Source organism: Pelophylax lessonae (genome assembly GCF_965119305.1).
Source record: "Pelophylax lessonae genome assembly, chromosome: 3".
In the NCBI taxonomy this organism is placed as follows: Eukaryota; Metazoa; Chordata; class Amphibia; order Anura; family Ranidae; genus Pelophylax; species Pelophylax lessonae.
The window spans coordinates 425,820,577-425,842,925 of record NC_138770.1 but is presented as its reverse complement, the minus strand read 5'-3'; the positions used below and the strand labels follow the sequence as shown (position 1 = coordinate 425,842,925).

The following is a 22,349-nucleotide window of genomic DNA, read 5'->3' as shown; positions in this document are numbered from 1 at the left end:
CCCTAGCCCCTAACACTAAACCTAACCCTCTAACCATAACCCTAACCCTCTAACCTTAACCCTAACCCTCTAAGCCTAGCCATAAAAATAACCCAAACCCTAAACTTAACCCTAGCCCTAACCCTAACCCTAACCCTAACCCTAGCCCTAACCCTAATTCTATTTTTTTTCTGGTTCTGGACATGCTACAGAGCTGAAACTTCACAGGTACACTTTTTAGACCCCCCAGATGCTAAATCCAAAGAAATTTTTTATTTTTATTTTTTTTTTAATTTTTCCAATAATTGGCTCTCTATCAAAAAATTACAATTTTTAAGAACTTTTTTTTGTGTGATCCCTGTCCGGCATGCCACAGTCCAGGTGTTTGTCCCCTTGAAACAACTTTTCCATTACTATTGTGGCCAGAAAGAGTCCCTGTGGGTTTTAAAATTCGCCTGCCTATTAAAGTCTATGGCGGTTCGCCCGGTTCGCCGGTTCGCGAACATTTGCCGATGTTCGCGTTCGCCGTTCGCGAACGGCGAATTTTAGGTTCGCGACATCACTATTTATAAACATTGTAGATCAGTAACCACCCCCTACAATTGCTAAATGGTTTACTGAACTCACACATATACAGGGTTTGTAAGAACTGATGGCAAAATACCATGCTAAATATTCCTCTTATATAACTACATTTTCTATCTGATTTTAGTAGACTCCCCCAGATTAAAATCCATCTTTCTACTAATCATATAAATAATAATAGTAATACCCATGCTTGCACTGTATGGATCTATATTGGATGTTATACTCAGTTTTTATGAGTTGCTTTTTATGCTTTTATCAATAAATGCTACACTATGAAAGGATTTCTTTTCTCTTTTGTTTGATGATATTCGCACCTGTCCGATTGGAACATTTGAGAAGATGTCATCCTCTTTGTGAATCCCTATCTACCTGGCATTGTTCAAGACCTGATACTTATACCTAAAACGTTATAGCTGTCTTAACATGACAGCATATTGGTCTGGTGAGTGTACATTCTTACCTTGGTGGAGGATCACATAGTGGTGTCTTTTTAGGCACATTATCACTGAATATCATCACAACTATGGATACATTTGATGGACTTTATATGTTTTGATGGACTGAATTGTTATATACAGTTTTTTCACACTATAAGTCACTATAAGAGTCGGTTCACACTGGGGCGGCATGACTCTGTACTACTTCGGGGGCGACTTGTGCATTCCCATGCACTACGACTTCGGAGCGACTTGCATGGACTTCACATAATGGAAGTCTATGCAAGTCGCTCCGAGGTCGCCCTGAAGTAGTACAGGACCCTTTTCCTAAGTCGGAGCGACTTGTGTCGCTCCTATTAGAACAGGTCCTGTAGCAGTCAATGGACCGCGAGGGAGCGCGACTTGTCAGGCTGACAAGTCGCCTGACAAGTCGCGCTAGTGTGAATCGAGTCTTATAGTGCTGCAACCTTATTTATTTACATGATGTTGGTGTTTGTATATTCACACTGTTTGCAAGCTGCTTTTTCTTTTTGATATTTAGACATTTTCTTTATTTTAATTTCTACTAATCATATTGATGTCAAAGTGCCTCATTCCGCTTGATCACCCGATACTCTTCCCCCACCCTCTTCCATTTTTTTCCCACTCTTTGATATCTTCTCTCTATTTCTCCAGTTTTCTCACTTTTATTGACCATCATCTGTCCTATCTGATCCGTGTGTGATCCAGCACAGCAGGGCAATATAATCACCCCTAAATTTGAGGCATTGACTGCAGTATTGTCTTAATGTATCACACACTCCAGAAATCATGACTTCTGTCACAAACCAAACCAAAGTGTAAACTGCCTTCTATTTATATATTTATCTCAGGTTCTATGTATCTTCTATTTATCTCTTATTTTGACCATATTTGCCATGTGACAAGCTGAGCTATTTCTTTTTTCTCACACACTTATTTATACAAAATGAATGTAACCTTCAATGCATTATTAACTTCCATTTCCCTGTTTCTACATTTCTATTACTGTACCAAATTTTGAACAGAATAAATTATTTCAAAAAAATGTAAATACTATACCCATGAAGGCCGATAGTAACCATCTTTACAGGTCTCACAGTTAATTCCAGCTGTGTTTGCTGAGCAATTGACACACACTCCACCTCCAATATTTTCCCCATGAATATTCAGACTGAGCTTCTTGCTTGCTACATTTTCATCATAATAGCATTCTGCAGTCTTCCCATGACAGTTGCAAGCTATAGAGAGTAAATACATGTTTGTTATCAAACATATAATAAATATAGCTTAAAATACATAGCTCTAATCATTAAAAATAGTGCAAAAACCATTGTTGATGTGCAAAGTCTAGTTAGCCATATTATCCAGTCAACAGTAATGTTTCATTTATTACAGGTTCACATACAATTTTAAGCAAATTGGGATTCACACACAGGTCTTTAAAGTAAAATAGCTCTTTTACTGATACATTATTAAAAGCTTAGTGTCAATGAGAAATCTCCTTCATAAGTAATAATTTTTTTTTGAAGCTCAGTTGTTGGCTGAAAATAAGGAGCTTATTGCCATCAATCTATTAATTATTTACCAATAGAACAACTATTTTATTTAACACCTGTGTGTGAATCATGACTTGCTGAACTTTATGAGATGACTCCTGAATAGAGATGGGCCGAACACCCCTCTCGAACATCGCAAATGTTCAGACTCAAACCCCATTGATGTCAATTGGACCCTAATTTGAAAAATCAAAAGTCCTCATTTTGAAGGCTTTAATGCAAGTTATTGGTCATAAAAAGGGTATGGGGGCTTGCAATGCAATTTTTTTTTTTTTTTTTAAATATCGTTTTTACAAGAGCAGTGATTTTAATGATGCTTAAAGTGAAACAACAACAAAATAACAATTTAATTTAAATATCGTGCTTGGGCGGTCCCCTTAATGTGCCTGTCAAGTGGAGCGCATTTGTGTGATGTATGTAGCCTGCTGCAGCAATACTGAAATTTCTAAAACTTCTAAATTTGCTCACCGCTGTGATGTATTGTTGGCTCCGGGCAATACAGATAAAAAAACATGAAAAAAAATGGAGGAGAGGAGGAAGAGGAAGAAGGGGAGAAGAGAAGAAGAGGAGGAGGGGAAAGGGGAAGAAGGAGAGGAGCCTGGTGATAATGAGGAAGGGAAGTAGAGTAGTAAGGCGAGGAGTATAGATTCATCCTTTACCCAAGAGCCAAGAGGACCACAAGGACCAAGCCCGGTCAAATCTGGCGCTACGACCAGCCTTGTGGGCGAGAAGGCTTTCATAGGCTTTCATAGGTGAAGTTAGTTTTTACAATGGCAATGACCTCCGAGGCGTTAGGCACAACATCTGATTTCCATTGCCTAGTTACTATGGAGCTACTTTCAACAGGAAACTTTTCAACCCCCACATTCAATATCGCCAGTGCTGGAGAGGGGCGGGTTAGCACCCCAGTGATATCCAAAATTATAGAGAAGATTTTGTTCCAGAAACTAGTTAGGTGTCTGCAAGACCAAAACACTTGGACGAGATGGGCCACCTCGCCACACCCCCTCCAGCACAAAGGCGAATAATTGGGTACACACTTAGAAAGGCGGTATGGTGTGAGATACCAATGCAAATTGATCTTCTGGGATAATCTAGTCTAACCGAGCGAAAGGCTGCTTTCCACTGCTCATCAGTAAATGATTCCCCCAGATCCACCTCCCATTTTTTAAAGGGGACAGTTTTACAATAATCCAGCTTATTCCCACACCATTTTTTTTAAATGACGTGGAGTCCCCCCAAAGTTTTGACAGTGCACCCAATGACTGCCTTCCTACATGTATTTAAAATATACATGACTCTGGAATCAGGTAACAATCCTTATTGGTTTGGCAGGCACCATGACTAACCATGCTACGATGTACTAGGGATTGTCTTAGTTGTATTTTTTCAGCCAAATACCAATGTTTTTTTCCAAGACAAGGCCAGCATGGGAGCTGCTGGTACCATAATTGTGACAGGACAGGCTAAATACCAGGTATGCTTACAGCTTTATGAATTTGCTGTTCATTTGTTGAATTCTTTCAATCCCTTTGTATCTAGAATGGTTACACTTTTGCACAACAAACAGGAAAAAATGTGTCTTGCAAACAACTGAAGATCTGTGTTAAATGATTCTTAAAAGTACATCTTTCTCTGGTACTGGAAAATATAGATTTGAGAAAGTGGAAAGGGTTTTCTTTGTTTTAAAATAACACATCAGTGTAGCATTGGGAACAACTGAAGATTTAAGTACAAGCTTACCTAGTAAAACTTGTCCCACTGTAATAGCAGGCACTTATTTCTCAAAGCTGTCATTATAGCATTGTATTACACCAACCAAAGTTTTCTCTAAAGTTAAAAAGATATATATTTTCCCATGGAATCTGCAAACAGCAATATAAAGCAACATATTTTGTTCTTTACCTGCAGCCTGAATTGTTTTTTCTCTCTTTTTGTGCTTCCCATGGCAAAGGTTACTTATTACTCAGAACAGAATTGCTACACTCATACTATTGTAAGTGCTGCTTTGCCTTGCCATCATGGAAACATTTTAGCACAATTTATTGAATTTGTTGTGCCGCCTTCAAAATATTAAACTGCAGAGCTGAGACATTTTTCCAAACTGCAACTAAGAAGGCCACTGAATTTGGTTTAAAAAAAAAAACAAAGAGTTTTTAATAACATTATGGCTGGGTTCACACTATTGCGATGCGGGAACCAGCGCAATTCCAGTGCGGGTTCCTGCATTGCTTGTCTATCGCAGGCAGTTCATCCTGCCCCATAAGAACTGCTGTGGATGTCAATACAAAGTTAATGACACCCCCCATATCAGTTTGCAGATCTCAGTGCAAACTGCCAAATTGTGCAGGAATCAGATTGCATGGTTGTGAAAACCCATGCAATCCGTTTCCAGTGCAGACAAAAAAAAGGGTCCTGCACCATTTTGGTGTGAATGCAAATTCAGATTGTATGGCTTAATTTACATTGCACGGACATTGCACGTGATCTGCACAGCAGTGTTGTGCGAATCACATGCAATGTCTAACATCGCAATAGTATGAACCCAGCCTAAAACACATGCAAAACATTTTGGAAATGATTAAACCTTAAGATATTTTATTTTATTTTGGACAGAATGGGAAAAGCATTGGAGCCTCTGTTAGGTTCCCAATGTTTTGCTGTCTCGCTCTATTGTATAGATTTCCTCTTACTTCCTGGTCAGAACATAATACGATAGGAAACACAGGTAAAAATAAAAACACATTTTAGTACGCAGGAGAAGGGTTAGAACCTCTGCCAATTGTTTCTTATTGACTGTGCTTTCTTTTCCCTTGATGGTCACAGCCCTACTTTTTGTACCTGTGTCACATTGAAAGAAAGTGAAGGTCACCAACTTGAATAAATACCCAACAGAAATTGTACCTGTTCTTGCTCTACATGATCCCTCTGATCTGGCAAATACTGGATGTAATAGACTAGACAAAGCAGCCGGAGGACAAGGATGGGGTAAGGACACTGTTACCGTCAGATACCAATATCAATGACTCAGAATCCATTGCCGCTGGAAATTTGTGGTAGATGGGCTCCTTCATGTTGTAGTTACCATGTAAGGATTCCATTATTTGGTCTATCAAGTAGGGGAAATACCAGAGCTCATGCCATCTAAAAGGGAGCAAAAGTGTGCCATCTGCAAGAGGTGTGGACTTCTCAGAGAGTGGCAGTATCTCCTTTTATGGCAAACATGCCTCAAATAAATACTTATGGCTGTGAAAGGGAGCAGTGGTGGCTATATAAGCAATGCTTTCAGGTTTTCTTTACAATGTTTTTTCTTGTTCTGGCTGTTGGCAGCAGCCACAGCCAGTACATAACATATATGATCAAAGATTCCATGAAGTCATGGCCAGATGACTAGTGGTTGTTTACTGATGCACCTTTATAAAAATTAAGCAGTCGGGGAGGGGGGCGTGGCGATCGCTCACCAACATGGCCGCATAATCTAAGAGCTCTGCTCTTCATGGGGAAATTAACAGTGCTACATCTGCATTTGGCTGCGATCCACACCTACCAACCTGCTCTCTAGCTTTCCAGAGATCCGCCGCACTCACCGATATGCGGAAGCGCAACCTTGAGCTCTCACACTCTCTGAAACTGCCTGACTTCTTCCCGGCAATGTCCCACGGGCTCTGACAAAATGGTCATGGGAGACAACCTCCACCACCGAGCAACAGACCTCTAGTGGCTAACTTGCTGGAATTCCCACAGGCAGCAGAGGAGAACACAGGAACCGCTGCTGCTGCAAATGTCATTCAAAATACAAACTCCATATCTCCCTCTGCATCCCCTCCTGGCTCACCATAATCCATAAGCCCTGTCAAGTCAAGGACATGTCTAGTGTGAGTACTAGGATCCATTTAAGACCCAGTGAACCTCACCTGACACAGCCTTTGCCTGGGAATCAATGGTGTTTGGCCAGCTCACCTTTAAACCACCTGTATCAGCCCACCACCAGTGCTCCTGATAGAGTTTTTACCCTGTGTGCTCCTGCTTGACCCAGCTTATATCTTCTATATTTATATCATGTATGACCCAGGCTAGTTTTAACCCTGCTTTGCTCGCTTCTGATTCTGTACCGTTTGGACTATGATCTACCTGTGTATGACCCAGCTTGTCTAGACTATGCTTTGCCTGATTCTACTATAGTGCCAGACTTAGCATTTCTACTTGGCTGCCCTAAACCTCATGTTAGATCTGCAGTGGTGAACCACAAGTACCAGCCAACCTCATGATACATCTGCAGTGGTGAACCATGAGCACCAGCCAACCTCCTGCTACATCTGCAGTGGGGAACTACAAGTTCCAGCTGACCTGCTCTGCTCAGACCTGCTCATGGTATGCGCTCTTGTTTATTGAACTCTTTGCATATCAACACATCTGAACTGTTTCCTGCTATCTGCTCCTAGCCTGACATCTTGACCCTGACACAACTACAAACTCCAGCAACTTTACACTGAATATAAAGGTGAGTGTCCCTCAGTGTAACAGCCCACCTGCTCCATTCTTCTTTGATCCCATAGCCCAGATTCCCACCAGGGGCCAACCCATCTCTGATATAACAATGAAGAAAATGCTAATGTCACTTAGATTCTCCTTGCAATCCGATACGACTTCCTACATCCAGCAATGCAGAGCAGAAGTACAAGACCTAGGGGATAGGGTCCATTAAGTGAAAACAGAAATGTGAAGTTACATCTTCATTTAACACTCTAGTGGATTATCATTCCTTGCAGTAAGACGTTATTTCTAAAATACAATCAAAACTAGCTGATCTTGTGGATCGCTGTCGCTGAAACAATTTAAAAATCCAAGGAATCCCAGAATCTTTTTCTTCGCATCAACTCCCACATTTTGCTCAAAGTGTCTTTAAAGCAGTCACCCCATCATTGTCTTCAACTGACCTCACTATCGACAGAATACACAGAGTATCTAAACCATCCTTCCTGAGGTCCCCCGAGATGTGTTGCTGAGAGTTCATATTTTTCAAGCTAAAGAAAAAATCCTTGAAGCATTTTGAAAAGCTGACAGCCTTCCTCAACAAGCTACAAAACTTCAAGTGCTACCTGACCTCTCCCAAAACACCTTACAACAACATGGCAATTTATCAACAATAACTAATGGGTTGAATAACCATAAAATCATATAGTATGGCTGGAAATATCCAGCAAACCTCAGCATCACCTACAAACGCTCTGATAATCTGAACAACTTCCTAATGAGGGTCTTTGCCTTCTGCAAAACTGGCACATCATCCCTTCCACTCCAGGTCGTGACCACGCATTGCAACAATCCTCTCCTGGAAAAATTAATCAAGACTGGCAAGTCTTACCCTAACGAAAATCAAACACAAAGAAAACCTGATGAACCTTAAGAAAGCCTCTGCATTCCAGTTCATCTCCCCTATATTTTTTTTTATCAGAATCCCCCGCTTGGTCACAGTAATCACATGGTACCAGGGTCGGCTTGGTACAATGAAATGTCTTCCACCCCTCTGTCCACCAGATACAGTGGGTGACAGATTGCACCGCTGCCTGGGCCCTAGGGTGCACATGAGGCACGCACCAGGAGGACGTCCTATGACGTCCACCCAGGACAGTAATGCTCCTGCCCAGCCATCATACAATAGGCCCAAGATGAAGTACAACTGAATAAGTAATGATACTGTTCCTCTTTTGTAAATGTGCATTCTTAATTACTGTGTAATGTATATATTACTGGTTTTATGTCTATGAGTCTGTTCCAGCTGTATGAAACAGGTTAGATACCATTGCAATTTGTTATCTGTGATTTTATTAACAGGATAATGTTAAAATGTGTAAAAGAACAGAAAAAAATATATGGCACTTTGTATATGTTATCACAAAGGATGATTAGACATCCATGGGAGAATTCCCTTCTACTTCATTCACAAAAAAATGAAATCTCAATTAGTTAAAGCAGTGTTTTTTCACATTTTGGTGTGAGCAGGACTGAAGTGGAAAAAGGAGAAATAGACTGTTAGTATGTGTTTATTTTAAAATGGTTACTACACATATCTCTATTGCCCCTGTGACAACATCTAATGAGATAAAACGTACGTCAGGTTGGAAGACATAGTTGTGACGTCAGCATGCCCGCCGGGGTGCAAGACGATAATTTCTGAATGTCTGATATATTTATTTTACTTGTGAGTAGAATACCGCTCTTTAATAAAATTTCTTATGCTGGGAATTTTCACAATGAGTGATTTGTGTTCCTTTTTTATACACCTGCCTGGTTAATGAATGAATACAACTAACTTGCCACATTATTGGGTGATCTTTTGAATGACACATCTAATATATGGGTCCTGTGAAGGGAGGGTTACCTATATACATACAGTGGGTGGGGTTGCCCACTAACATGTGGCTAGACCTTATTTGGGGTCTCCTCATCTGGTAAGCATCCATTCATTATTATATATAGTGGAGCACAGACAAGGGATCACTTTTGCACTGTAATTAGGCATGTGTGGAGCACCTGTGTCACCACCAGTATTTGTAATTGGGTTTGGGATTGTCTGAAGATTTGACATTTTGCATGAAAATTATTTGAGGTTTTTAATGCTTTGCACAGAATAATTGGCACTTTAATTGAAAATATTAAATCTGTATTCCTTACCTGGGAATTTATTGAATATTATAATTTATGAATGCACATGTTTACAGCTTTACATTTTATATAGATGACTTTTATTTTTTGCACTTATAGCACTTTATTCTCATCAGTGTATGAGCACTACATGATTTTGATTATTTGAAGATATGTTTGTTTGACTATTTTCACAGCGCAACACAATTTTTTTGATTGTTATGCTTTAGTAATGGAATGTGCAATGCAGTGAGTGCAGCTGTTTAATAATCATTCATCACTGATTGTAGATCATGACACTTAGCACAGATTATTTTCTTTGTTTTGTTAATACACATACAGTATGTTCCTATTTTTTGTGATATTGGAAGCATTTATTCTTTTTACTGTAGATCTTGTCTGTTGCACTTATTCAAGATTATATCTTGGTTCCTAATAGCAAGGCTTTTATGATGAATGCCTTGATTGTACTTGGTGATATTATAGAAAAACAAAGGCTTTTGTATAGTAGTAGAAAAAAAAATAAATAAAATCCTTGAGGATGGATTATAGAAAATGTTTTTCTGTGTTTGGGCATTATGTGCTAGAACGCATGGCATACCTGCAAATTTATTAGCCAAGTTGATGCAAGGTTTTAATATTTTACTTACGTTCACATTCATGTTTTGTGAGAAATGTTCCAGCTTGCCAAGGCTTTTGGTGGAAACCAGGACAACACTGTTCACAGCTAGGTCCACAGGTATTGTGTTCACACTCACAGGATGATTTCTAGATCAGGTGACATAATAATAAAACAGTAACCTTTACTGACTCTGGCATAAAAGAAAACAAGTTTTTCTAAAAATGACTCAGAAAGTTGGTGAATACAAAACGATAACAAATACAAAGCACATATAAAACCAAATATCAGATGTTTACAGCACTGTGAAAATGGCCTGTAAGTGATAACCAACAGTTATGCTTCTCCGCAATACTATTAACAATGTGAATATTATATATATATATTATACCTTCAGGTTGTGAAGGTATAATATATTATATAGCATGGTAATTTAGTTTAGATATTTCATCAGTAATTGTACTTTTATGTTGTTTGGACTTTTTTTAGCCAGATGTCAAAGATCTTAATTTCCAGGAGAGAGCAACGTTGACGTATGTTTACAAGGCATGCCATAAAGCCATCTTCGATACATAGTATAAATGTGTAAAGGTGTTACTGTATATGCGATGTAACTTACAATGTATTTTCATCAGTGTTTAAATGTTGCAAGGTTATTTAATCTGTACTTTTTCATCTAATGAGCAGATGTAGTAAGTTTTTATACTTAAAAAAAAAAAAAATGGTAGGCAGTTATACATTTATATACCTCAGCACCAAGAACAAAAAGCGCTTAGGGTCAGGCTTGTAAAGAGATAAAAAAATATTCAATGTACCACGGATCAATGTGAGAATTCCAAGTTGTTTGGTAAAACTGAAGTCATCTGTCTCCTATCCATGGTCTCCGGAAGCCACTACACCTCCCTCATCTGGGCCTCTTCACCTTGCCATCCATATTCTCAGGGAAATCCAGTGGCCCCTTGCACGGAGCTCCAGCTTAGGCTGTGGTATATGATCACCTCCCCGTGGATACCTTCATCTGTTGGGCAAGTAGGCAGGCACAGCCACAGTGTGTTGTATTTCCATCTAGTTGGTGCTTCAGGGTTGCACAGCTTTGTTTTAAAGCATTTCGGTGTTTTATATATCAATCTGTGATAAATAAACGCTTCAGTTTTACCATACAACTTGGTGCGAAGTGTGGAATTCTCACATTGATCCATGGTACATTGAATATTTTTTATCTCTTTACAAGCCTGACTCTAAGCGCTTTTTGTTCTTCGTGCTGACATTTGTGACTCTCCTTCCCTGGAGATTTGTATGAGCAGCAATGGATCTCGGGGCTGACAATTCCACCATTACCTCTCTAGCGGGCACCTGATCGTTTTTTGTGGACTATATACATTTATTTACACCCATAGCAATTAAGAAAAAAACACCTATAGGTTTATACATTTTGTTCAAACTTTGCAAAATAATATTGGTTTATAAAAATATAATATTTTAATACTATTTGAGTTAGTGTATTCGATAAAAGTCAATAAAACATATAGTTTCAGTTTGCAGCATACATTCAATGGCTTTATTAGGAAATACATTTAGACTTTCAGGAGTTTTTTTAGGCAGCTATCCTTTTATCCTTGATCTTCAATCCTCTTTAATACTTTGAAGCTGTTTTTCATTTAAGATGATTTGCAAAATCTTGGACACTGAAAATGTATTTTTGATTGTTCAGTCTAGCTGTACCCTTAAACAGGTTAACCTTTCTCTGCAGTGTTTTGGTGTTAGATGTATACATGCATGGGAATACAAGGTAAGTAGTCTTGGGGTAAACCAATGTTATTTATAGTATAAGTGATTCAGGCTGTGGGGACTGAACCTGTTGAAGGTCATCAATCTGCATATTAGGTCAGTCTAAAACTTCTGACCCCAGACATGCCAATAATTTGCCAAATTACACAAATATTTAATAAGATTCTGAAAAAAGTTACAGGCACTGAAACTGTTACTGCCAGTGTATTATCTATGTAAAGTTATGCATGTGAAATCTTCTTGGCCAGAGCACTGACAACAGATGCAACAGGCAGTGAAGGAATAGATGTTGGGTGAGGAACCTGTTAGATGGATAGATCACTGGACTTGGGCATGAGGTAGGTGATAGCTCTCTTTTCTTCTCTCTTCAGTTGCTTATTTAGACTGTTGTTGTGAGGGTAAATTCACATTTTTGGAGTAATCACCATTGCAAGGGCTGCAATACTCCAATGGGAACAAATATTCAGGTGATTTAGGTTAGAAATACATTTTACTTTGGGGAAATTTCCTCTCATTTCCCATTTCTTCTTAGGAACTGGAAGTGATGTGAAACCTCCCCAGTGGGACACAAAAAGCAAAACAAAAATAATGATATTAATACTAGTACTATGCCTTGCTCTATTTAAAACGTTTACATTTTAAATTTAAAAAAATGCCTTTACATTGTCATTAGCATAAAAATTATAATCTTAAAATTCAGAGTCTATGAATTTAAAATATTTTAAACGTATTTAAATCCCAAATAAGTTGTAAGGTTCTGTAATAACAGAACAAGTCAAATGATAAGAAATGTAAAATTTCAAGTGTTAACTGTATGTCATCAACTAGAATTTTAATTAATATTAAAATAACATCACAAAACACACATTATTGTAACCTGCTAATTAACATTTTACAGCATATTAAAGCTGTCATTTACACTTTAAACATCACTAGATGTGTTAAGGTGACTATTAAAGCTTAAAAAAGCTTACCTAATTACATTCTCATTCCTATCTAAAAAATCATGTATCCATGACTGCATTGTGAACAGTCTGTGCACAGTGTGCCATATGTAAAAAGAAATGCACACACAATAGGAAGGAAGAAGCAAATTAAGGATCAAAATATATTACCTTTACTAAACATATTGAACACAAAGAACTTTCTTGACTTTAATTGCTTAAAATTATTTTGTGCAGCAATCCCTAAGAGCCCATTCAGACAGGGGCGACACGACTTGCTGGGGCGACCTGTGAAGTCACGGTGCACAGCGCGACTTGCACGGACTTCATATAATTTAAGTCAATGCAAGTCGCCTCCAGGTCGCCCCAAAGTAGTACAGGACCCTTTTTCTAAGTCGAAGTGACTTGTGTCGCTCCTATTAGAACGGGTCCTGTACCTACTGAGGGTTGTAGTCAATGGAGAACATTCAGAACAAGGTCATGTTACCAGTGGGGTACCTCAGGGATCTGTACTGGGACCAATTTTGTTTAATATCTTCATAAGTGATATTGCAAAAGGCCTCGATGGTAAGGTTTGTCTTTTTGCTGATGACACAAAGATATGTAACAGGGTTGATGTTCCTGGAGGGAAACGCCAAATGGAAAAGGATTTAGGAAAACTAGAAGAATGGTCAGAACTCTGGCAACTGAAATTTAATGTGGATAAGTGAAAGATAATGCACCTGGGGCGTAAAAACCCAAGGGCAGAATATAGAATATTTGACACAGTCCTGACCTCAGTATCTGAGGAAAGGGATTTAGGAGTAATTATTTCAGAAGACTTAAAGGTGGGAAGACAATGTAATAGAGCAGCACGAAATGCCAGCAGAATGCTTGGATGTATAGGGAGAGGTATAAGCAGTAGAAAGAGAGAAGTGCTTATGCCGCTGTACAGAACACTGGTGAGACCTCACTTGGAGTATTGTGCGCAGTACTGGAGGCCATATCTCCAGAAGGATATAGATACTCTAGAGAGAGTTCAGAGAAGAGCTACTAAACTAGTACATGGATTGCAGGAAAAAACTTACCAGGAAAGGTTAAAGGACCTTAACATGTATAGCTTGGAAGAAAGAAGAGACAGAGGGGATATGATAGAAACTTTTAAATACATAAAGGGAATCAACTCGGTAAAGGAGGAGAGCATATTTAAAAGAAGAAAAACTACCACAAGAGGACACAGTTTTAAATTAGAGGGGCAAAGGTTTAAAAGTAATATGAGGAAGTATTACTTTACTGAGAGAGTAGTGGATGCATGGAATAACCTTCCTGCAGAAGTGGTAGCTGCAAATACAGTGAAGGAGTTTAAGCATGCATGGGATAGGCATAAGGCTATCCTTCATATAAGATAGGGCCAGGGACTATTCATAGGATTCAGATATATTGGGCAGACTAGATGGGCCAAATGGTTCTTATCTGCCGACACATTCTATGTTTCTATGCTTCTATGTTACTCTATGGCGAGCGACCGACCGCGACTTGTCAGGCGACCAAGTCGCCTGACAAGTCGCGCTAGTGTGAATGGACCCTAAATGAATGAATATATTTTTTAAATAGTACAGAATAATTTTAACAAAGGGTCAATACATTCAAGGCTAAACATGTTTTTTTTTTTTTTATAAACAAGCCATTAGTAACATTCACAAGTGTATAAGGTTTTTTCATTAGGGAAAACAATAAAATAAAATGTAATCAAATTTTTTTACGTTTTCTTACACAAAGAGGGAATTATTACATAGGAGAGAAGTATTAAAACACTGTTTAGATTTAATGCATTATGCTTTAAAGTGCACTGATGTTTTTGTCTCATTTTGTTTTTGAAAGAATCTATTTCAGTTGATTAAGCTGGAAAACTGCAGATCAACACACCTAATATTGCTGAAATTTACTCCAATACTGTGTAATGTTGCACATTGGAGAGGAACAGACATATTGAAAAGAAAAAAAAAATGTTCTTATACCCACTCATTTAGCTTAAAGTGGTCCTAAAGACTTAAAGTTTTTCACCTTAATATGCATTAGGGTAAAAAACCTGTGCTGCAGCTGCCCCTGAGACTTCTCCTTTTCCTTACCTGAGCCAATCCGATCCAGTGATGTGCACAAGCTCCCACCAATGTCTCTCTCCTCATTGGACAGATTGATAGCGGCAGGAACAATTGGCTCCTGCTGCTGTCAATCAAATCTGGAGACATGGGAGTGGTGGGCAGGCCCGTGTCCCTCTGTCGGTGTCAATGGATGTAGCAGGACTTGGGAGCGAGCATACATGGGTAAAAGAAAATGCAAAAATCTATCAGTGTGATAATATAGTGAAATGTAGTGATACAGTAACACAAGGTGCCCGGCTGCTAACACTACTTCACAATAACAAATCAATAAATAACCAAAAAGTGTAGCGCCAGAATTAATATGTGCAATAAATCAAGAAATCAGAGGAAATAATTCCAAACAAAATAATACGTGCAATAATATCACCAAAGAGCAAGTATATAAATGCAAACAGAATATTTGGTTGCTTTGGTTGTTGTGTGAGGTTGCCAAGGAGCTTCACACATGCAGTGAGCCTGGGTTCCGGTGTCCCCTTCCTGGTTGGGCGGGTACATGAGACTGAACAACCAATACCAGCAGAGTGCCGTGGGCCAGCTCGGCTTTATAATGCGTTCCGAGGATACAGTCCCCACCTCTACTGAAGAAGCCACTGCCTAGTGCGACAACGTAACGCATATAAAGGGCGGGCCTGCCATCTGGACGTCCCATCCTCTCGAGCCTAGTATGGAACTGGGATTTTACATGCACTATCGACTGCTATGTTTGTAAGTGCACTGATTTTAATAAATGGTTTGTTAGCATCTAGCAGAGACTCTTAGATCTCTTTTTGTTCCTTCCATGCCTGGGATCCTTCCATGTGGATAAGTGTTATATGGTCAAAGGAAACCCTTTGGAGCTCTTATACCATCCCTCCTACCATCTACTGACCCCAGTGGGGCATAGCTGTATTTGACCGGGGGTGACTCTTGGGTCAAAAATTAAGGTGAGAGGCTTGGCATCTTTTGGTGGTGGTTCACTGGAGCACATTCACGGAGGTACAACGTTGGACTTTTCTTTGCATTAATAGGACGTTATTTTTGCTTTCACCATCCCCATTATTTGGATACCTAGAGCACTTTGATTTTACATGTACATACATAATTCAGTATGGATATGATTTGATACACATTATAATATTCTGTTTGCATTTATATACTTGCTCTTTGGTGATATTATTGCAATTATTATTTTGTTTGTAACTATTTCCTCTGATTTCTTGATTTATTGCACATATTAATTCTGGCGCTACACTTTTTGGTTATTTATTGGGCATGCATGGGTGCCCCCAGGGACAACAGCTTTCCCTGGGGGTACCCGATGAAGAGGAGGGGTTTGGAGCACCGGCGGGGGACCCCAAAAGATGAGGATCGGGGCTGCTCTGTGCAAAACCATTGAAGTTGGTAAGTAAAGGCGTGTTTAAAAAGAAACAAAGCTTTATAACCACTTTAAGCTGAAAGTGGAGATAATTGCGTAACAACACATCCAATGGAAAGAAGCACTAAGCATTCAGCATGAAGGTTACAGGAAGAATGTGAATTTAATCACATTAGTAAAATAAAAAGAAAGTGCTGAAATTAGGTGGCAGGAAAGATTTCTAAAATGTCATCCAAACCTTTATTACCAATAAACGTAAAAAAAATATCATAATGGCTTTTGCACACTCAGACTTTATCTAAAGTCACACAATTCCATAATAATTAGATGTTAAAAAGTAAAGACAAATTAACTTACATTAGTTCTTGGATCCCATGGGCAAGCTCTTGCATGACCATAGCAGATGCACATACCACCCACAGAAATATCTTTTATGGAATAGAAATACTGGAAAGAAAAAAAACGGAGAAATAGTTAGTAAACATCATATGTTGCAGGATTATTAAATTTAACATTAAGATTTTAGTTTAACCTTGGCATTATATGGAAATAAATATTGGAATATGGTCTGTAGGCTAAAAAACTAGAGGCTGTCCAGAGCTATCAAACGTAGCACATGTATACATTCAACAAGCATCTACAAACTAAAAGATTTACTTTAATAATGAAACAGGGCTGTAGGAGATGTTCCTGTTGGTGCTGGCATGGTCAATGATTTTATTTTTTCACCACCTACCCATAACATCTTTCTCTAGCAGTCTGTTTGAAATGTACTTGTGTGGGCAGATACATTGCATGTAGCAATGATACAAATATTAGACAAAGCAAAATGTTATTGTATGAGCCTCTGAAAATTTACTTTTAGTTTATTTAATTTTCTATCTTTTAATTCTATGAAAAATTATATTTTGTCACTGAAAATAGAATATGATTAAAGAGACACAATTAAGAATAAACTCTGGACAACTTTAAGAAGTTATAATTATATTTTTCAGTTCAAAATATAAACAGACTAACAATTTTAAGACGTTCTGTAAAATCAGTTCCATTTATAATAGAAATCCTGGAAAAGTTAGAAGTGAGAGGGCCAGCTACCCTCTTACATAAACAACAGCAGGAAGAGCAGTACAGGTAGGTACTACCAACGTTGCTTGACTCAAGCCATGCAACCTGTATTAGTGATAGGATTTAGAGCATTAATTCAATCACCTTTATAAAATTATGGATGGTTAATTCATATACAATAAAATAAAAGTAGAACGCTTGTGGTGGGGAATAGTGACAGTGGGCACCCCTTGTGGTCTGATATGTAGCTATTGCAGTAGTGCCTCCTCTAATAACAACCATTTTATTGTGTTGAGTGCAGAATTAGGAATTGATTTGATATAAAATGGGGATTTTTGTAAGACATCCTACTCATGGCTGTAAAAAAAATAGGGGGAGATATGGGAAAAACAGTAATCCATTCTTGATTCATGCTCACTAATACTGAAAATCCTATACTAATAGGGTTGAGCGGACACCTAGATGTCCGTGTTCGACGGGTTCGGCCGAACTTTAAAAAAAAGTCCGGGTCCGTGTCCCGGACTTTTACCGAACTTTTCCCGGACACCGAACCCCATTGAAGTCAATGGGGACCCGAACTTTAAGGCACTAAAATGGCTCTAAAACACCAAAGGAAAGGGCTAGAGTGCTGCAAATGGCAGCAAAACGTAATTAAGAGCATGGCAAGTGCTCTGCAAACAAATGTGGATAGGGAAATAACTTAAAACAACAAAAAAAAACAGAAAAATAAAACAATGTTCTTCTTCATCTCTGAAGGACGAGGCCCATAAGGAGTAGGAGGGAGGTTGAGGTGGTGGTGGATGTGGCGGTGACATAGGCGTGCGCACAGGGTGTGCTGGGTGTGCCTGGGCACACCCTAATCACCTAGGGCACATAGCATTGCCAGTGAGGAGATGGGAAAGATCTCCCTGGGACCTGCTCTGCTCTATTTCTCCTTGCCTACAGGTACATGGCCCCGATACATTACTCTCCCTGCTGGCAAACACATGCATGTGTATTTCAACTTTGGGGTGCACACCTTAATGCAATAGGCTGCGCACACCTATGGGCGGTGTAGGTGGAAGCGGCGGTGGAGGAGGACCAGGGCCGGATTAACAGCATCATGGGCTTGGTGCTGAGGATTTTGAAGGGCCTTAAGGGCCGTGCCTTGCCATGCACCCAGAGGAGGAAGGGTGCAGCCATGCATGCCTAATTCAACATGGGATGCTGTCTCTGAAGCCCATAAACACATCCATGCATCGCCAACTGTCCCTCCTTGTCCAGCCTTCACGCTGTGTGGGGAGGTTCTGAGGGTGCTGCCTGGGGAAGCGAGCATAGAAGCCAGACTTCTGTGTTTACAAGTGACAGAAGAGCGGTAACAGTGAATATGGCCAACCCGGGGCCTATATAAAAGGTAGGGGCCTGGAGCTGCAGCTCCAATAGCCCCTACATTAATCTGGCCCTGAGGAGGAGGACGAGGTAGCCAACACTGCTTCTTTTCAAAAATTTTAAATGAGGGTACACCCCAAAAGAGTGAGAAAGAGCAAAAATGGAACAATGGGTGGGTAAGGTCGGTATCCATTGCTATTCTGCATAAGGTACGGAAAAGTCCCGTGGGATCCATGCCTGGTTCATTTTAATGAACGTGAGCTTGTCCACATTGTCTCTGGACAGGCGGCTGCGCTTGTCTGTTATAACGCCCCCAGCCGTGCTAAATACCCGTTCAGATAATACACTGGCTGCAGGGCACGCCAGCACCTCCAAGGCGTAAAGGGCAAGCTCAGGCCATGTGCCCAATTTGGAGACCCAGAAGTTGAAGGGGGCAGACCCGTCATTCACTACATGTAGGCGTGTGCACACATACTGCTCCACCATGTTGGTAAAATGCTGCCTCCTGCTAAGACGTTCCATCTGAGCTGCTGGTGCTGCTGTTTGTTGTGGCGTGCTGACAAAGCTTTTCCACATTTCGGCCATGCTAACCCTGCCTTCTGAGGTGCTGGCGGTGCCCTGGTTGCGTTGGCGACCTCCTCCTCCTCCTCCTCTGCCTTGTGCTTCCACTGTGGCCCCGCTGTCAGATGGGAATGCCAGCAGCATGGCGTCTACCAGCGTGCGCTTGTACTCGCGCATCTTGCGATCGCGCTCCAGTGAGTGAATTAAGGACGGTACGTTGTCCTTGTAACGGGGATCCAGCAGCGTGGCCACCCAGTAATCAGCACAAGTTAGAATGTGGGCAACTCGGCGGTCGTTGTGGAGACACTGCAGCATGTAATCGCTCATGTGTGCCAGGCTGCCCAGAGGCGACGAAAGGCTGTCCTCTGTGGGAGGTGTATCGTCCGTGTCCTCTGTATCCCCCCAGCCACGCACCAGTGATGGCCATGAGCTGGCCTGGGTGCCACCCTGCTGTGAACATGGTTCCATCTCCTCCTCCAGCTCCTCCTCCTCCTCATCCTCCTCATCCTCCAGAACTGTGCCCCTGCTGGACAATTGTGTCCCTGGCGTTTGTGTGTGCAGGAACCCACCCTCGGAGCCCCTTGCGAATGACTGCCCTGAAAGCCTTTGAAATGTTACCTCTTCATCCTCCTCCTCCTCCTCCTCATCCTGTGCCACATCCTCTTCCATCATCGCCCAAATTGTTTTTTCAAGGAGGCATAGAAGTGGGATAGTTAAGCTGAGAATGGCGTCATTGCCACTGGCCATGTTGGTGGAGTACCCAAAACAGCGCAACAAGGCACAATATATGCAAATGTCAAATATGCAAACTATGCCGCAATTTAATGTTTTTTACACCAAAAGGGTGTGTATTGAATAGCGGAATAGGATAAAAAACTGTGTATCTCACACGTACAAACACAGACTAGGCCCGATTAAATTTTTTCCTACCCTAAAGGGAGGATGAGGAAGAGGAGTATGGAACATGCAGCACCCTCAAATCTTCAGAAGTATGAGATGAACCCCAAAAACTTGGAAAGGTGGATCTCTCTCACACGTACCAACACAGACTATCCCCCAATTTAACTGATCCCCAAAGGTTTTTGATTAAATAGCGGAATAGAAAATATGATCCAAAAAAAGTGTATGTATATCACACGTACACAACCACACTAGGCCCCAATTACTATTGTTTGTACCCCTAAAAGGCTAGATGAGGAGTAGGGGGGGTATGGAACAGGCAGCACCCTCAAACCTTCAGAAGTATGAGATGAACCCCAACAACTTGGAAAGGTGGATCTCTCTCACACGTACCAACACAGACTATCCCCCAATTTAACTGATCCCCAAAGGTTTTTGATTAAATAGCGGAATAGAAAATATGATCCAAAAAAAGTGTATGTATATCACACGTACACAACCACACTAGGCCCCAATTACTATTGTTTGTACCCCTAAAAGGCTAGATGAGGAGTAGGGGGGGTATGGAACAGGCAGCACCCTCAAACCTTCAGAAGTATGAGATGAACCCCAACAACTTGGAAAGGTGGATCTCTCTCACACGTACCAACACAGACTATCCCCCAATTTAACTGATCCCCAAAGGTTTTTGATTAAATAGCGGAATAGAAAATATGATCCAAAAAAAGTGTATGTATATCACACGTACACAACCACACTAGGCCCCAATTACTATTGTTTGTACCCCTAAAAGGCTAGATGAGGAGTAGGGGGGGTATGGAACAGGCAGCACCCTCAAACCTTCAGAAGTATGAGATGAACCCCAACAACTTGGAAAGGTGGATCTCTCTCACACGTACCAACACAGACTATCCCCCAATTTAACTGATCCCCAAAGGTTTTTGATTAAATAGCGGAATAGAAAATATGATCCAAAAAAAGTGTATGTATATCACACGTACACAACCACACTAGGCCCCAATTACTATTGTTTGTACCCCTAAAAGGCTAGGAGTAGGGGGAGTATGGAACAGGCAGCACCCTCAAACCTTCAGAAGTATGAGATGAACCCCAACAACTTGGAAAGGTGGATCTCTCTCACACGTACCAACACAGACTATCCCCCAATTTAACTGATCCCCAAAGGTTTTTGATTAAATAGCGGAATAGAAAATATGATCCAAAAAAAGTGTATGTATATCACACGTACACAACCACACTAGGCCCCAATTACTATTGTTTGTACCCCTAAAAGGCTAGATGAGGAGTAGGGGGGGTATGGAACAGGCAGCACCCTCAAACCTTCAGAAGTATGAGATGAACCCCAACAACTTGGAAAGGTGGATCTCTCTCACACGTACCAACACAGACTATCCCCCAATTTAACTGATCCCCAAAGGTTTTTGATTAAATAGCGGAATAGAAAATATGATCCAAAAAAAGTGTATGTATATCACACGTACACAACCACACTGGGCCCCAATTACTATTGTTTGTACCCCTAAAAGGCTAGATGAGGAGTAGGGGGAGTATGGAACAGGCAGCACCCTCAAACCTTCAGAAGTATGAGATGAACCCCAACAACTTGGAAAGGTGGATCTCTCTCACACGTACCAACACAGACTATCCCCCAATTTAACTGATCCCCAAAGGTTTTTGATTAAATAGCGGAATAGAAAATATGATCCAAAAAAAGTGTATGTATATCACACGTACACAACCACACTAGGCCCCAATTACTATTGTTTGTACCCCTAAAAGGCTAGATGAGGAGTAGGGGGGGTATGGAACAGGCAGCACCCTCAAACCTTCAGAAGTATGAGATGAACCCCAACAACTTGGAAAGGTGGATCTCTCTCACACGTACCAACACAGACTATCCCCCAATTTAACTGATCCCCAAAGGTTTTTGATTAAATAGCGGAATAGAAAATATGATCCAAAAAAAGTGTATGTATATCACACGTACACAACCACACTAGGCCCCAATTACTATTGTTTGTACCCCTAAAAGGCTAGGAGTAGGGGGAGTATGGAACAGGCAGCACCCTCAAACCTTCAGAAGTATGAGATGAACCCCAACAACTTGGAAAGGTGGATCTCTCTCACACGTACCAACACAGACTATCCCCCAATTTAACTGATCCCCAAAGGTTTTTGATTAAATAGCGGAATAGAAAATATGATCCAAAAAAAGTGTATGTATATCACACGTACACAACCACACTAGGCCCCAATTACTATTGTTTGTACCCCTAAAAGGCTAGATGAGGGGTAGGGGGAGTATGGAACAGGCAGCACCCTCAAATCTTCAGAAGTATGAGATTGTGTTCACTGTACCCCA

General features: G+C 40.5%; 1 protein-coding gene across 4 annotated transcripts in view; it reads right to left on the bottom strand.

The window, feature by feature from the left end:
- Nucleotides 1-22,349, bottom strand: part of LAMA2 (laminin subunit alpha 2) — a 1,405,743-nt gene that overhangs the window by 896,423 nt on the left and 486,971 nt on the right. For all 4 annotated transcript variants that reach the window (XM_082249565.1, XM_082249566.1, XM_082249567.1 and 1 more), the window contains exons 6-8: nt 16,430-16,519; nt 9,877-9,994; nt 2,085-2,263 (exon numbers count right to left, since the gene is read on the bottom strand). In XM_082249565.1, the coding sequence (XP_082105691.1) occupies nt 2,085-2,263; nt 9,877-9,994; nt 16,430-16,519 (387 nt within the window). The remainder of the gene's footprint in view (nt 1-2,084; nt 2,264-9,876; nt 9,995-16,429; nt 16,520-22,349) is intronic.